Source organism: Watersipora subatra, chromosome 5 (genome assembly GCF_963576615.1).
Source record: "Watersipora subatra chromosome 5, tzWatSuba1.1, whole genome shotgun sequence".
NCBI classification, from domain to species: Eukaryota; Metazoa; Bryozoa; class Gymnolaemata; order Cheilostomatida; family Watersiporidae; genus Watersipora; species Watersipora subatra.
The window spans coordinates 51917652-51936145 of record NC_088712.1 but is presented as its reverse complement, the minus strand read 5'-3'; the positions used below and the strand labels follow the sequence as shown (position 1 = coordinate 51936145).

The window sequence follows — 18494 nt, the reverse complement described above, 5'->3', positions numbered from 1 at the left end:
TTTCATATCTTGTCATAACTCTGTTGTTAATGTTCCTGCTGTATACACAACTGTAAAAAGCTTTTAAAACTAAAAGCTAACATTACATGGCAGTTCACCTGTCACACCCAGAAAATAAATTGCACCTCCTTGAGACCACAGAATGCTTTATATCTTCATAAAACTCTTTTAGTTTTAAAAAGAAATGAGGGATTTCGCACTGTTGCATTTGTTGTGAGTTTCTATGATTGATTATATTGATTAGTTATAACTGAAGTCAGTCAGCAATAAAACAATTTCTATTATTTTTTCATAAAAAGTTCAGTTTAGTAACAAAGTATCAAAAAGAAACCATCTCTACAAATTCATAATTACTATTTCCTTACTAGACATGCTTCTTTGTGCGAACAGTAGTAATACATATTATATTATTATGCGTAAATACGAATACGAAATAATTTACCTATACTGAATAGCTGTACATAAAATGTACTTTTGAAACATTTTCAAGTAAAACAGTATATTAACACCTTGTTGTTGAGCAAAGTAATTTTATTTAAAAACAAACAATTTCTGGTTCTTGGAAGCATTAATGTGAATGGTAAAAGTGAGCGTACATGTTTGGCAACGGATACATAAAATCAAGCCTGTTATAGGAGAACTGAAATTTAGATGACCAATTTTTTCATTTTTAGTAAAAGGCTTATATTTAAATAAATTCTTAATTTGATATATTTTAACATATAATATGTTATAATATACTATAATAAAATAACAAATTATTTCTCAGAAACACGACTCAGCCAATCCTGTAAACTTGTAGTAGTTGAATAGTAGTCAAACTTTGGTCCTGAAAGGAAAGAAAATTGCAGTATTTCTGTCATAGAAAAACCTTAAATATACTTTCAATTAATTGAAATAAAATATTATATATTATAATTGGAAGGGTAAGCTACATTAATTTACTATGGTAAACATATTACACTTTTCCTACCAGTTTAAAAATGTGTACTGTTATAAAACTCACATCTTTGCTAGATTATCTGGTTTTCTGTATAAATTCAACTTACTCCGATAGTATGTGGCCTGCAGATACAAACTGATTGGTATATAAAAACTATTAATAAATCTGTTGCTCCTACCTGTTCGTCTTTTTATTGCAAATCCTGCCAAAGCAACCATTCCGATAATCAATACACCCGCGCCAAATGAACCTCCGATGGTAGCTCCGAGACTTGAATCTTTTTTATCCGCTCCTGATGGGTTGGTAGGGGTAGCACCATCCGCTCGCCATTTGATATTAAAGTTGTACTTCTTAGGTTTCAACCCTGTTATAAACACAAGCATAGGTAAAAACTCCCTGAAGATAGAGATCATAAAAGAAGAATGGGTAAAATGTAAAGGCAAACTTAATCATTGAATAGACTTAATGGCTTAATCTGTATGCAATAAATCAGAGTTAGTTAAAATTTGAAGGTATCGAGCTATACTTTGTGTAGTGTAATAAATGTCTAGCGAGAGGTGAGGGGGTCTGAAACTGCGCAGCTTGTTCTACTTTTAGCAGAAGAATATTAACGTGAAATTTGCTAAGTGTGTTGCGCAATGCTTGGCTATTTTGTGAAATGCTGTATCTCTTCGCATAACTATGAAACAAAAGTTAAAAAGCTGATTAACTTGGTGCGAAAGTCTCCATTCGTGCATGATTTAAATATTAACTATCAAAATTCTCAAATTAGACTACATTGCAATGCTCCATTTTAATGTATTTCATTGTAAAAAATTGCTAAGCAAGTATCGTACTGTACAATTGATACTTCCATCTCACTCTCTCTCTCTCTCTTACCCTCTCACTCTCTTCCACTCTCACTGTCTCACTGTCTCACTGTCTCACTCTCCCACTCTATCAATCTCTCACTATTTCACTCTCCCACCCTCTCACTCTCTCACTCTCTCACTCTCTCACTCTCTCACTTTCTCACTCTCTCACTCTCTCACTCTCTCACTCTCTCACTCTCTCACTCTCTCACTCTCTCACTCTCCCACTCTCTCACTCCCTCTCCCACGCTTTCTCTCGCTCTCACACTCTCTCACTCTCACACTCTCTCCTTCTCTCATTCTCTCACTCTCTCTCTTATTCTCTCTTCTCTCACTCACTAACTCATTCACTCAATCACTCACTCACTCATTCACTCACTCACTCACTCACTCACTCACTCACTAACTCACTCTCTCTCTCTCTCTCTCTCTCTCTCTCTTTCTTCCTCTCCCTCTCACTATCTTTCACTCTCTTTCTCTAAGTTAGCAAATTTTACCATATTTACTAACTTAGCCTCTCTCCCTCTCCCACTCTCTTTCCCTCTCTACCTTCCTCTCTCTCACTCACTCTCTTTCTCTCTCCACTCACTCTTTCCAAATTAATAAATGCTCCCACATTTTTTTATCATACAAAGTATGATAATTTTAATGTAGCACATGGCCTAAGTTTCTAGAATTTATATTATTTTTGTTTTTATATTTTTGTTATTATCATTAATAGTCATAGAAATAAGTAAATTGGAAGACTTTAAGGTAAAAAAATAGCTGCTCTGAGCTAGGAAAATTGGTAGAGTCAAAAGTTTGGGTAAAATGAAGTTTACATTAAAATAATTTACATGGATGCCATTGCTCAATGCCAACGGTTAGACATAGGTACAGTTTTGTTTTGAACTAAACGTGAGTAGAATTATCACAAAAAAATGTTTTCTTGCTTTCGGGATTTTTTCACATTTTTTACAATAAACAACAACATGTGTTATCAGAATTAATGTAATGATCAAGTTTAAGAGGAGGAAATTACAAAGGAAGTAGTCATCCTGTTTGCTCTATACAGCACCAATGTGTGAAGTAACCAGAACTTGTATTCTGCTGCTACACTCACACGAATGGCTGACTATGTAATGATTTAAGGTCGCTTTTTTGGGCAATTAGACCCAAAACTAAAATTGCATATTCTTGAATAGCAAATATCAAAATTGTATACATGCAATGGCCAACATGTGTGTGACACCTATACACTGGAGGCCTCCAAACGCTCTGTATTGACTTTTCAAAGGTCTCCATTAATTATAACTTGATTGCTTAGTTTTATGTTAACAACATTAGTTTAACGCTTTAACGTATCTTCTTGTTACGGCACCATGAAAGGTGAAATTAACCAATTCGTATTATCTTTAGATATTATTGACTTTACTAGTTGCAGTATCTTATCAAAGCATTCAGAAGTTACATGCACAGTGTATATCACACATGCATTGGATAACTTTTCTAAATAGGTGTTTGTCTTTCTCTCACACTATCATGAGTTATTCTGAGAATGTTTGTTTTTGTACAACAAACATTTCTGAGCTCATTTTGATACATATTAAAAGTAAAAAGGAACAAAGATTACACATACTTTTTTGAACTCTTTTTATTAATTTCACAAATTAAATCAAGTGAATCAGTGCTGACGACCATTTACCTTAAAACCTGTAGTGAAATGCCATGACACACTATTTTTCAACCCTTCTTTAATAATGACTGTCAATTAGAGGTGGCTTTCAATAAGAGACTGGCATTGTATTTTTCAAATGGCTCATCAGAATTTTAAAAAGACACATTTAGCCTTTTTACGAACCGAACCTTTAAGCCTGAGGTCAGCGGACCCTGATATTTAAAGTTCTAGTACAAGCCAATTTATACTTGTAAATTTTGCAGCGAAAGGATGGTTTTTCTTTGTATATAGCAAATAGTACTTGTACGATAAAGGTTAGCTATGACCAATACCAGCAGGTGTCCAACTGATGAAAACTAACCAAATGGTTAGTTAGCTGTGATGAGCGTTATAATAATTTACACACTTTAAAGCAAATTACAAAGAAGGTTGTTTGTTATTGAAATTGTGTTTACACATTAAGTTATTGACCGCTGTAAAAAGATTTGGTATTCTTGTAAACAGTAGAAGATGGAATGGTTTTATAGTGATTGTTGCCTATATTTTCCCTTATTTCATGTGAAGCTAGAATAAACTTTTGGGCGTAATAAATTTGCTAGCTTACCTCCATTACGTCAAAGATCTCTTAATAAGTCTGCATTGGAAAATTGAAAATATTTCTACAAGCTGATACATATTGCTTGCAAAGAATCTGCGATTATATTAAAGCCTGCGTCCTGGTTCGCAGTTTGTGGGAGCCATCAAATTTTTTTTTTCCATTTATTTAAGACATTTTTATTTTCTATCTATATTAATCAATGTTGTTATTTATCGCAAATATGCTATCAAATAAGTTATACAATGATAATCTATAAAATGCAACAAACTTGTATTTATAAGCAAGTGACATAAACAAATCCTGTTTATATTACATCCAGGAGCAAAAGTTCACGTTTTTAAAACAAAAACATTTGCATCATTTGCTTGGAGAGCTGTGTTTTGATTGTTGCTTTCGATGAAACGAACATATTCTAGTTGTCCAATACCTTCTACAATGTTCTCTAACGCCAAATATTATTTTGCATTTCTAAACTATGTGATATTAACATACAAACAATTTTTTACAGATCAAAACTTAAGCGTTGCATGTAGCATAAATGCAACACATATAAGTTTTACTTGCTAATCGTAACAGTTTGTCTACAACCAATAGAGTAGTTTACATGTACTAGCCATAGGTGTAAATGTAAGCCGCTCTCTATTTCTCCCAAAGTATCAAGACTGCATAATATATATATATATATATAACTACTATTAGCTTGAGATTGCTATCAACTATTTCTATGATGTTGCTTTCAGTTTGAACGGACAAAAACAAAAAACTTTGGAGTTGGACAATGAGAGAATCAATTGCTTTTGATGCAAATGATTCATTGTTAATTTGATTTGATGGACATTTTTCTATTGATTGCTGGATAATATAGAGTCATAAAGATAAAATAATGTCAAAGTGGTGGTCAAATGGAGGAGGCGTTCAAACAAAGGGTGGTGCTCTATTGTTCAACACTTCTCTCATAATGTAGGCCAAACAGAGGTGGCGTTCAAATAAAGGGTGGTGCTCGATTATTCAACCCTTCTCTCATAATGTAGGCCAAACAGAGGGGGCGTTCAATTAGAAGTTTTACATTATTTTACTTCAGCACTTGATTATCAAACCAAGAATACTAATCCTTATGTAAAGAACTGGTTAAAGTCCCTGATGATTTCACACTTTTAAACAAACTGTTATGGTAACTCTATGGTATATGGATATCTACCCGTTGAATACATCATGTAATAAGAGACAATATACCTGTTCCTTCAACAGTTCCAGTGCAAGACATTTCTTGTTCATCTCCATCACTGGCCGAACCAGCAGGAATAACAGTTTCTTTGCCACTCCTTGATGTACAGACCTCATTGCATTCCCACCTAATAGTAACACCAGCTCCAATGATACTGCATTCAAGTGGCTGATCAAAGTCGGGGTTGAGGGTCAGAGATTGTTCTCCAGAATGTCCTTCTTCAAAGTCGATATCTTTAAAATAAACCCTGATCGTGTTATGTTAACACGCTAATTACCAATGATATTAAACAACTGTCACTTTTGCTGAGTCTTTGACAATAAATTAAGATAATTTTTTTCCAATTTATTATTGTACTAGAAATTCCTCTGTCATACAGCCTACGACCTGATAATGGAATAAGTGAAAAGGAATTGACAGAGGCAGCAGGAATTGACAGAGAGGCAGCAGGAATTGACAGAGACTACTATCTCAAACCTACGTTTTTCAACAATAAAATAAATAGTAATTAAAGGTGTAGACCTAACCTACTGTAATGTATGTAATTTAACAACTGTAAAAAGAAAAAATGTTTATTATATCTCTGAAATGCAATAATTGAAGTAAAATGGCAAGCTGCTGTGTAATTAATATACACAGTTTGAAAGTTGGTTGTATTGAAGGTAGAATGGTTTTGATAGCGATCTTTAACAGAAAGCAAGTATGATCGTTCACGCTTGTAGAAGTTTTCTGCAAACTAGAGCAATTTAAATAAAAAAAGTTCTTATCATAAAGGGGCATTGTAGTTCGGCACTAGCTTGTACAAAAGATGTGAAGAATTTTGGCTAACGTTTTAAACTTTAGGTAATCAGGCAAAAAAAAACATAGGCTGATAAACTGTGTAGCACAATTTCCTACCTGTATATCAGTCTATGCCTCAAATGGTCTACGTTTATTACAGAAACCTGCGGATAAATAAATTTGAATTATAATTCTTATAATTAAATCTTATAATAGTTTTATAAATCAAATAGTTATTCTTATAATTAAATATTTTTGCAAGATATTTAAAACAAAAAAATATTAGAAACCTTCGGCAATCATCCATGCCATTGACTAGTAAAATGAGCACGGTTTTCTTGTGAAATGCGCACTGCTAAATAATTCTACTATCTGTCACACGGCTTTATTGGCGTATCGTTGGTTGGTCTTAATTATGATTAAAAAAAGCTTTTCAAGTGTTTTATTGCGATTTTAGGCCAAATTAATCTGTCAATTTGTGTATGATCTGATTACATTTGGTAAGGTTCAGGATATTGTCTATAAATAAGAAAGACTTGGTAATATATTTAAATAGGTTTAAATGTGTTTTGTATTGTTATTATACTTAAACAACTCTATGGAAAAATGGTTAAAGTTGTTGATGAGATTTCGGTACAAGCGTTTGCGACGGTATTGATGAATAATTTTGTGAGTTGGTTGCACATATGCATTTATCATAAATCTCCCAAACAATTGCTTTGTTCATGTTTGGTAATGGGACAAACAAACTATTTTAAAGGTGTAGCTAACTACAATGCAACCTAATAGTCTGATCTTTTAATTATAGAATTTTTTCGGTGGGCCTCGAACCTATCATGTTTATTAAAACTATGGCTGTAAGTTAGTTTTGATTTACTAAACAGAACAGTTAAACTACAGAATACATCATATGACGATTAAAACATAATATACAGTTTATGTAAAGCTAAAAACCAGTAGGTCTAATTTTGTTATCCTCTCATTTTATAAACACGTAGTATTCTTGCTATGCACTAAAACACTTGTGGACCTACAGCGTGGCTCCAGAGTAATTTCTTGTTTGACAATATCAGGATAGACATTCTCAAGGGTTGAATGGGCTGTATTCCTGCATATCAAAGTGAGCCCATCTCTATCATCTTTTGATGGGGTGTAAGTATGGGTACTCGCTATCACCATGTTCCCTTGGAGTATCTCTGTAAACCAGAAAACACAAATTGGTTAATGCAGACCAATATGCAAGGTACATGTGGAAGATTGTATGTATCCTATAATGTGTGCTCTAATTCACTGGAGTCTCATAAAAAAGAATAAGGTGAAAATTTACATACGTAAATATGTAAGCTTTTTATTAAAGTGCTTTCTGACTCCATACAAGAGTGAGGCATAGCAAAATTATGGAAGTTGCAATTAACCATTTTAGAGAGGTTTGAAAGATTTTCATAAAGACAATGAAACAAGTTTTTTTTAACTGCGGAAAACTGACCTACAAAAAGATAGGAGTCACCAGTTACTCTGTAGTTATAGTGTAACTTATATATTTAGTATATATTTATTGCATTTAAATGCAGAATCAGGTGCGGTGATATTGAATGGTATCATTTCTGTTTAGTTGCATAATTGATTTGAAAACGAAACTTCATCACTTTGCTTTTCAAGCACTATACAATGTACATGTGATGTTAGTAAACCAAATATAACAAATGGCAGTTACAAAATGTATGAAATGCTTATATACATGAGGAATATTTATATCAAATACGTGAAACGTTCCAATATCAAGTAAATGAGATTTTCCAATATTAGGTAATGTACATAAGATGATTATTTACTAAATATATGAGACGCTCCTACCCTAAGTATATAAAATGATCCAATACTAAGGATATGAAATGCTTCAATTCCAAGTATATGAGGAGCTCCTACCCTAAGTATATAAAATGATCCAATACTAAGGATATGAAATGCTTCAATTCCAAGTATATGAGGAGCTCCTACCCTAAGTATATAATATGATCCAATACTAAGGATATGAAATGCTTCAATTCCAAGTATATGAGGAGCTCCTACCCTAAGTATATAATATGATCCAATACTAAGGATATGATATGCTCATATTACAAGTGTATGATATGATCTGGCATTAAGTATATAAGATGCTCCAATACTAAGGATATGATATGATAATATAAATAGCATACGAAATGCACCTATACCAAGTACAGTCAAACTCGACTTACGAGCTTAATGCATTCTGGAACTAAGCTTGTATGTCAATTTACTGGCATACTGGTGCAATTTATTTATATATAGAACAAGTAATTATATGTTGATTGGTTTCCATACTTTGAAAAACAAACAAAAACCCTTAAGATAAAATATTGTAACAGAAAAACATGTTGGTAATCTTCCTAGCCACCTGCTTCCAAAAGCAACAACAACAAATAATCTAAATAAAAATAAGTAATTAAAAAGTAAAACTGAAAACACACAATATATATACCTAAGTTACCCTATATATATATATGTATATATATATACATACTTATATATATAAAAGTATATATATATACTTATATATATATAAAAGTATATATATATATATATATATAAAAGTATATATATAAAAGTATATATATATAAAAGTATATATATATACTTATATATATAGGTATATATATAACTTATATATAAGTTATCCTATATATATTTATATATATAGGATATATATATATATATAAACTATAAATTCCTAAGAATTATGAACTAGTATTACTAAAATTAGAGTGCTCAACAATATATATATTGGATCAGCTATATACTAATAAATTATTTAAAAGCAATACTTATATTTTTTTCTCAGCTATAGGATATATATATATACACTTATATATATATATCCTATATATAGAAGTATATACATATACTTATATATTCCCACGAACACACGAGCGGAGCGGAAGTGTGGGAGTTTTTATGATAAATGCATGTGCACACAACTTACGAAAATTATTCATCAACAATGAGACGAACCCTCGTCAAGAAATTTCATGAAAAAATTTAAGCGTCGGAATGTAAAGTCGTTAAAGTATAATAACGATACAAAACACATTTAAACCTATTTAAATATGTTACCAAGTCTTTGTAAACCGTCGGTATTATTTTAAAACTTACCCATCTGATCGGATTATACACAAATAGACAGATTAATTTGAACGAAAATTGCCACAAAAAGCTTGAAAAGCTCGGTTTAATAAAAGTTCAGACCGAAAATTGAAACGCCAATAAAGCCGTGCGACCGATTGTAGAACTATTTAGCAGTGCGCATTTCACGAGAAAACCGTGCTCATTTCATCAGTCTATGGCCATTTTTACTTGTATTCGAATTTATTCGAAGGTTTCTGTAATAAACGTAGACCGTTTGAGGCGTAGACCGATTTACAGGTACGAAATTGTGGTACACAGTTTCTCAGCCTGTGTTTTTTGTCCAATCACCGAAGGTTTCATTATTTGAAACGTTAGCCGAAATTCTTTACAACTTATGTACAAGCTAGGGCCGAACTACAACGCCCCTTCATGACGAGAACATTTTTTATTTTGCTACATTTTTATACGCGTGAATGCTCCTACTCGCTTTCTGTTAGAGATCGCTTATCAAAACCATTCTAAATTCAACGCAACCAACTTTCAAACTGTGTATAGTACACAGTAGCTTGCCATTTTACTTCTAATTTTGCATTTCAGAGTTATAATAAACATATTTTTTTATTGTTGTTGAATTACATACATTACAGTAAATTAGGCCTACAGCTTTATAACACTTTTATAACAGCTCTTATTTTGCTGCAGTTTGCAGAAATCTTCGAGACGCATGAACGCTCATAGGTTTTCTATTATTGCTGTATTACTATATTAACAATATTGGTTATTTTAATAATATCAGTGCATTTTACTTATAATATTGGCCAGCATTGCATTTCTCCTATTGCAAGGGAGAGATATAAACGTGTAATATTTTCCTTTCATTGTTGTTGTTTGTCATGACCAAACACTTTTTAAATAAATTTTCTAAAGACCTATATAAATACCACAACTTCTCGATATTGCTACCTATGACGTTTTGAAATGTAAACAAAATTGTGTATTGGTTTTCTATTATTACTATATTAATAAAATTGATTATTCTAAGAATATCAGTGCATTTTACTTCTAATATTGGCCAATATTGCATTTCTCCTGTTGCAGGGGGAAAATATAAACATCTTTTCCATTCATTATTGCTTATTGTTGTATATAATAACACCCACACCCAGTACATTACAGCTACCATTGCAGTTATCCTATTGCACTGCAGAGCCATTTGATTGCTAATATTGCATTTCTCAACCATTAGTACTCTTTATTTTTTTGCCAATATCTCTGGCCATCTCTTTGGTCGTGGGCTGTATGACAGTGGAATTTCTAGTAGTATATATATAACTTATATATATATTTGTATATATATATAAGTTATCCTTATAATATAAGCTATCCTTCATTACAACAGTTGACTTTGGTAAATTTGGGTTCTGTTGCACCGACTTAAAAGCAAACTGCTATTTGGAACTTCTTAAAACTTTTTTGGTGTTCATAGTTTTCAATTTCTTTTTGCAGAGTGGCTAATTTTTGTTTGGCTTTTACGATCAGCCCATCGTTTCAAGAGAAACCTATCTAACGACATTTGACATAGTTGCTCTTATCAACCTGTTGCAAAAACGTGTATGTATGTATGCATGTATGAATGTACGTTTGTACGTATGTGAATGTGTATGTATGTACATATGTACATATGTACATATGTACGAATGTACGTATATATGTATGTTTATATGTATGTGTGTATGTATGTAGGTATGTAGGTACATAGGTATGTATGTATGCAGGTATGTAGATATCCATGTATGTATGTATGTATGTATGTATGTATGTATGTATATATGTATGTATGTAGGTATGCATGTATGTATGTATGTATGTATGTATGTATGTATGTATGTATGTATGTATGTATGTATGTATGCATGTATGTATGTATGTATGCATGTATGTATGTATGTATGCAGGTATGCATGTATGTATGCAGGTATGCATGTATGTATGCATGTATGTATGTATGTACATATGTACGTATGTAGGTATCTACGTATGTATGTGTGTACGTGTGTATGTATGTACATATGCATGTATGTACGTATGTATGTACATATGTACATATGTATGTATGTATGTACATATGTACATATGTATGTATGTACGTATGTACATACGTACGTATGTATGTACGTATGTACGTATGTATGTACGTATGCTTGTATGTATGTATATATGTATGTACATACATACATACGTACATACGTACATACATGCATACATGCATGCATGCATGCATGTATGTAAGCACGCATGCATGAATGCATGTATGTACGTATGTATGTATGTACATATGTGCGTATGTATGTGCATATTTATGTATGTGCATATTTACGTATGTATGCATGTACATATGTACATATGTACATATGTACATATGTACGTATGTACGTATGTACATATGTAGGTACGTACATATGTACGTATGGACGTATGGATGTATGGATGTATGGATGTATGGATGTATGGATGTATGTATGTATGTACATATATACATACGTATGTATGTAGATATGTATGTATTTATGTATGTATTTATGTACGTACATACGTATGTATGGATGTATGTATATATGTACGCATGGATGTATGTATGTATGTATATACGTATGTATGGGTGTATGTATGTACATAATTATGGATGTACGTATGTATGGATGTACATATGTACGTATGTATGGATGTACGTATGTATGGATGTATGGATGTACATACTTATATACGTATGTAAGAACATATGTACGTATGTACGAATGTATGTACGTTTGTATGTATGTATGTCTGTATGTCGGTACGTATGCATGTATGTATGTACATATGTACGTATGTACGCATGCATGTATGTATGCATGCATGTATGTATGCATGTATGTATGTGCATGTGTATGTATGCATGTATGTAAGTGCATATGTAGGTATGCATGTATGTACGTATGTACAAATGTACGTTTGTAAAAATGTACTTATGTACATACGTATGTACCTATGTTTGTATGTACATATTTATGTGTGTGCATATGTGGGTATGTATGTACGTATTTACGTACATCTGTGTGCAGGTAAGTACATATGCACGTAGCTATGTATGTACCTATGTATGCTTGTATGTACATAAGTGCATACATATTTATGTATGTACATATGTATGTACATATTTATGTAGATGCATATGTACATACATATGTATGTACATACACATATATGTACGTATGTATTTATGTACAAAAGTAAAATTGTATATGTGCACATGCATATAAGTATGTATATGCGTATGTACATACTTATGTACATATGTATATACATATACCTATGTATGTACATGCATCTATGTGTTTGTATATGTGTACATGTGTATGTATGTAAATCTATATACGTGTATACGTATACAAATGTACATGTTTTGTATCCTTGGGCAAATTTTTCAACAATACGAACTTTAGAAACTTTTATTGAATATATTTGAATCTGATCACAATCCAATGATAAATGGCCAAAAACTAGCAAAAACATCACGTCAAAACACAGCGAATGTTACCAAATAGAAAATAGAGGTGTTTATGTCACTATTCATTGGGATATATATAACCACAAAGTTTGGTTAGACTTGAAATTCTTTAAAAAAATAGCAGTCAGATAATATCTATTGAGCACATGCTCACAATTTGTTTATAACTCAAAACAGTCTGCAAAATTATTTTTATTACAGGGTTGAAACTTTGCATGTAGCTGTTACAACTGCATCCTTTATTACAACTTTGAATACAAACATTGTCAACATTTCATAGATGCTTGAAATGGATCAGGACAGATACATGTAAATGTCAAATTGGTTTTTACTTACAAAATTTTATGCTTGTAAAACGGCTTCCAAAACAAACTGAATTTATAAGTATTGGTTCCTATGTACAAGAGATCAGTTCAATAAGAAATAAATGATTGCCTCTCATACCATGGTAAATTACTATGACAACAACTGAATGGTACTATTGCTGTAATTTATTCAACAACATCAATGACAAGATTTTCTGTTTACGCTCAACAAATATAGCACAAGTTGTATCAATAATTCTCTGTCGGAAACCAAGGAAGGCTCACACAGAAAACAAATTAATTAAAGAAACAAATCCAATCTTGCTATGAAAATGAGCACAACTGTTTTAGCAATTTTATCACAAGCTTGCAATTTTATTGCGCTTTTTTGAGCTCACTGTTTGGTGTTCAGCCTATTAAACATCCTGCAACAAGCTACTTCAACGTTAAATAGCTTATCAATCTTTCAGAAAAGACTGAAAGTATTTTGCAAGATGGATTTAGAGAATAATAGGTTTTAAGACACCTATCTCTATAATTCTAGATTAGACTAAACCTCCTCAAGTTCTGTCTCTAAAAGGCAAAGCTACATCACATAGTTATGAGCGAGGCTTGTTGTGTCGATTGTGTCGTTTGAGACACCGATATTGAATCGCTGTAAAAAAACCTTTAACAACAAAAATGAATTTGAAAGTTAGTGGACCAATTTTTATTTTGAGTATAAAATCAGAATCAGCGTGTTTCATTTACCTATGAAAAACAATGAAAGCTGTTTGTGGCAGTTATTCTTTAAACACAAACCGTATTGCAGCTGGATGTCCAGACTTCCGCCAGTACTTGTGCAGTTGAATGTAAACTCATTATCCTCGACTATCTGATCTAGTGCATTTATTACAAGACTCTCTGGTTTAGCTACAAAAAATAAGAAATCGTCACACGAAGTGACGCAAAAAAGAATTTTCAAAAAACAGAACTTGAGCAATTAAAAGATCTCAAAGTAAAGATGAAAAAAACACTGTTGTTAAAATTTTTGAAAACAGCAATGCAATGCCCCAGATAAATTGGTTTTACACCAATCAACTAGGGTTGCTTCAACTACCAAATGTTGGCAACCATTAAAAATATCACAGTTTTACACGGGTGAGGTGCCCTACATTTATAACTAGTCTGGAGAAAGATCTTGCCGATTCATTGGTTGTGACTTCAAAGTTTCCAATAGCTACAGCTGGACACGCATACTTGTATGCACACAAATATACACATAGATACATATATGCATTCATGTATGTGTATATAATATATAAATATATATATAAATAAATATATATAGATAATAATAGATATATAAAAACATATGTATAGATAATAATATACTTGAATAACTATGCTATCAAGCCTCCACTTACTATTACCTTATAATTACTGTATGTTGAAAGCAAATATTTGTTTTTAACCCTAAAAAAGTTTCAAACATGTAAGATTCAAAGTTTTTTGTAAACAAACAGGTTTGATAAGCAAAAACTGAAGAGGCTAAAACGCATACTTGAAAAACTATAAAACAGATCATTATATATATAGATATATGTATATATATATATATATATATATATATATATATATATATATATATATATAATTGATTCTTCATTCCGGTTAACCCGTATGGGTGGTACTTTCTGCTCTAACTTGGGTCTCCTGCCAGAGACCTGGGAGTTTGAGCACTCACCTCAAGATCTTAGCTGTTCCCAATAGCGCACTTTTCTGTAACTCACCTGAGTTGATTGCTGTTGGCATCTGGGTGAGCCACATTTTATGCGCCGGTGTTATTGCGCCCAGTGCCCCAATGACTACTGGAATTACAGTTGTTCTTACATCCCAGCATTTTTCAATCTCTTCTCCAAGAGGGAGACATTTATCTACCTTCTCTTTTTTTTTGCTGGCTATATTGTAGTCATTGGGTGCTGCTATATTTATTATAGTAGCTCTCTTGTTCTCCTCGTCCACCACCACTATATCTGGTTGGTTTGCTAAAACATGCTTGTCAGTCCGCATGTAGAAGTCCAATATATATATATACATATATATATATACATATATATATCTTTATATATATATATATATGTATATATATATACATATATTGTATATATATATACATATATGTGGTTTATTAGAGCAATCACAAAATGTACACCTTGACACTGCATGTATTTTCATCAATGCTGGCTTGAGGGATTAGTTCTAGCTACATGACAAAGAGGGTGTTACATAATACATTACATAATACGATGCAAACTACATCACCCCTTGATTTATAAATCACAACCAGGGTAATCAGAAAATATTAATAGATTACATACTAGCATAACATACATGTATATCTGAACTGACAATATAAATTGTCACAACCCAAACATGGCTCTAGTGTTCATAAAATTCTCCATATCTTTCTGGAGGTCGCCTGTCTCTAATTGGTCTGGTATTGCCCACTGCAGTATTTTCGTTGTCGTGATCACTGTCACTCTCAGTATATGAGTCTGCGGAACTATTGTCATTTTTACAGATGTTGAGATTATCAAAATCAAATTCAACTTCCACAGCATTGTCACTTGACACCCTATCACTGCCCGTATCCTTGCCATTACAATCAGCTAACCGTATTTCTGAAATGTGCCTGTTTGTGCCATCAACCTCTAAGACTACATCAGATACCAACGCAGTTACTGTTCCTTATGCCCATACAGTAGTACATTTAGCATGCACTGGCTTAACATATACTGTGTCACCAATTTTGTACGGGTTTCTTAACGCTCCACGTGAAAATCTTTGTGGTTCTGCAACAACGTCAGGATTTCTTACTGCGTAGGAGTATAGCATTTGCGAAGGTACAATACCTCGCCTGTTTGGGGTATTGTTGTACCAAAACACCATTCTGTTAACCTCGTTTTCTGAACGCGCAGCCATTCTTTTAATTGTCCTATGGTTACGTTCGACAATGCCATTACCAGATGGCCTGTAAGCGCAACTTAACAAATGATTTACGTTCCATGTTTTTAGGATGCTAGACAACTGCGCGCTTTTGAAGCATGGACCGTTGTCAGAAAGCAACTCTTGTGGGGGACCCCGCTCCTCAAATATGCGTACCAACTGTGCTATTACAGAGTTGGCTGTCTCATCTCTCAGTTTTAACCATATTGCAAATCTGCTAGGGCCGCAATCCAAGTTGGTCAAATAAGGTATTCGGCCCACATGTGTGATGTCAACAGCAAGTCTATGCCAAACCTTTTCGACTTCCAAATTTCCTCTCTTCCATCTCACAGGTGAAGGATCAATTTGTTTGCAGATTTGACACTCTTTCACAACCCTTTCAATCAAATCTTTTGAGGCTCTGTCACCAAACCTCTGATTAGCTAAGTAACTCATCTTGTCAACTCCTAAATGGTGAACTTGATGCATGTTATATATTTCTTCATCAAAACTTGAAACTTCCTCCGCTGCTACGCCCACACATGATACTAGTGGTTTCAGCCACTTTTTGTTCACCCTCGTTAAAACATCAGCACGATTGTCCGCTGACTTGACCAAGGACATTTGTAGAGTGATGCCATATTCTTCTACCAATTGCGCAATAACCCCAAGCCGCCTTTTGACTATCATTTCTGAAAATCCACTGACTTTGGGGCGATGGCTTTCTGTGATAATGGAATTAACCCAGTTATACACTGATAATGAGTCAGTGACAATCGCTTGTTTTACTCCCCACTTTATTGCAAGATTTAATCCTTTAAGTACGGCTTCAAGTTCAGCTACATTTATATGCATACTGTCATCAATTTTCCTTAGCCATGATGTATCTTCTACAATGCTACCTTCCATTTCTATGCACACACTAATAGCTGTAGAGCTCGCATCACACCAGACCTTGCAACACTCATCTCTATTCACAGACCATTTGCCTTGCACTGGGTCATGTCTTGTTACCCTATTTAGTGTTTCATCTAACATCTGCAGCACTTCTTTTGCTATTGCATCATCCCACTTGCCATCAGCAGCACACCGCTTCATGTAGCTGCATGCGACTCGTAGCCAGCCAGCTACTGGGTAGTGACCAATTAGTTTACCACACACAGAAAACAAATCTCTTTTTGTACGAATGCTTTCTACTGTTGGCACAGCTGAGTCACGTTGCCATGTACATATACCTTTTTTACTGATTGTCACGTGAAGCCCTAGAACAAGCGCTTCACGTAAATCGACAGGCTCTTTTGTGACTAGACCAAACTTTAACAAATGGCTGCACACAACTTCGACTGGCACTACTGACTTATTTACTAAAAATATCATCAATATAATGATCAGTACCAGCAGCAACCGTAGGATCAAGTGACAACACTGTTGACAACATTTTTGACATAATCTTAGGCGTTGCATTGAGACCAAAACCTAGTCTAGTCATGACATACAATGTTCCATGGAACATAACAGCTTGAAATCTCTGCAAACTACCATCAACATGCGGTTGTAAATATGCTTTCTTTAAGTCTAACATGCAAGCATCCCTGCCTAACTTACGCCACTTGCAGAGTTTGTCTTGGCATACTGCGGGGTCCAAACCAGGATGACTGCTGACATACCCATTCAGTTCTCTGCTATAATCCATTACAGGTCGTACCTTTGTCTCTTTACTAGATTGTGTAGCTGCCAACAATGGAATAATGCCAGTTACAGGTCCATGAAGCGCTTCTCGGTGTGGCTGCAGCCATCCGTTTTCTATCCATTGCATAACCTGTTTTTCATATTCTTCTCTGACGGCATCATTTATAGCGTATTCTCCACATGTATTGGACAATATAGGCTCTCTACTTAACCACTTCCAAGCAACTGTCCACTTGTGACCATCAAATTGTGCTTTAAAGTCTCTATCATCTATAACTATCGGCGGCTGCTGGTCATCATTATGACTGACAGGACTAGCTTTGTTATGTAGCATCACGCCAACTGTTCTTAACTATCTTGCTCCAAAGAGTACACCTCTATTTTTATCTATAGATACCCCGTCTAGCTTTGCAATGCCATCCATTCCCAGTATCATCTGGCAACCACTTACTAGCTTTGGAGCAATCATACGCTGAACTGTAATTTTACAAGAGTGATCCAATTCTATGTCAAGAGTTGTCTCACCCTTGCATGTGGTGATATGCCCATTTAACATCATTATTTGTCGCTGAGGACCTTTCGGCAGCAATCCTAACTGCTGTGCCCACTGTTGTTGTATAATTGATTGCACACATCCACTATCCACCAATGTTTTTATCTTTCTGCTTTTTATCCATACATAAACAAACGGCAGCACCGAGTTTTTTACATTGGGAGAAGAGCCGGTGCATACACTTCCCCACTGGCATTTCTCTGCATCTGAAAACAGTTTTTCTGGATGTGAC

At 33.7% G+C, this 18494-nt stretch overlaps 1 protein-coding gene across 1 annotated transcript; it reads right to left on the bottom strand.

Moving 5' to 3' along the window:
• Positions 1 to 15474: 15474 nt before the first annotated feature.
• LOC137397450 (uncharacterized) lies at positions 15475 to 18043 on the bottom strand. The gene is made up of 3 exons (XM_068083740.1): positions 17626 to 18043; positions 15948 to 17384; positions 15475 to 15752 (listed from the first exon to the last, which is right to left on the bottom strand). Exons 1-3 carry the CDS (start codon positions 18041 to 18043, stop codon positions 15475 to 15477), a joined length of 2133 nt encoding a protein of 710 aa, XP_067939841.1.
• Positions 18044 to 18494: the final 451 nt, after the last annotated feature.

Excerpts from the sequence above, each read along its gene's own strand:
- LOC137397450 (XM_068083740.1), bottom strand. The coding sequence starts at position 18,043 with ATGCTACATAACAAAGCTAGTCCTGTCAGTCATAATGATGACCAGCAG. Across the intron at positions 17,385-17,625 it reads AGACAAACTCTGCAAGTGGC|TAAATAAGTCAGTAGTGCCA; the intron begins GTAAGTTAGGCA and ends TGATATTTTTAG. Across the intron at positions 15,753-15,947 it reads CAATACCCCAAACAGGCGAG|TCTTAGAGGTTGATGGCACA; the intron begins GTATTGTACCTT and ends TATCTGATGTAG.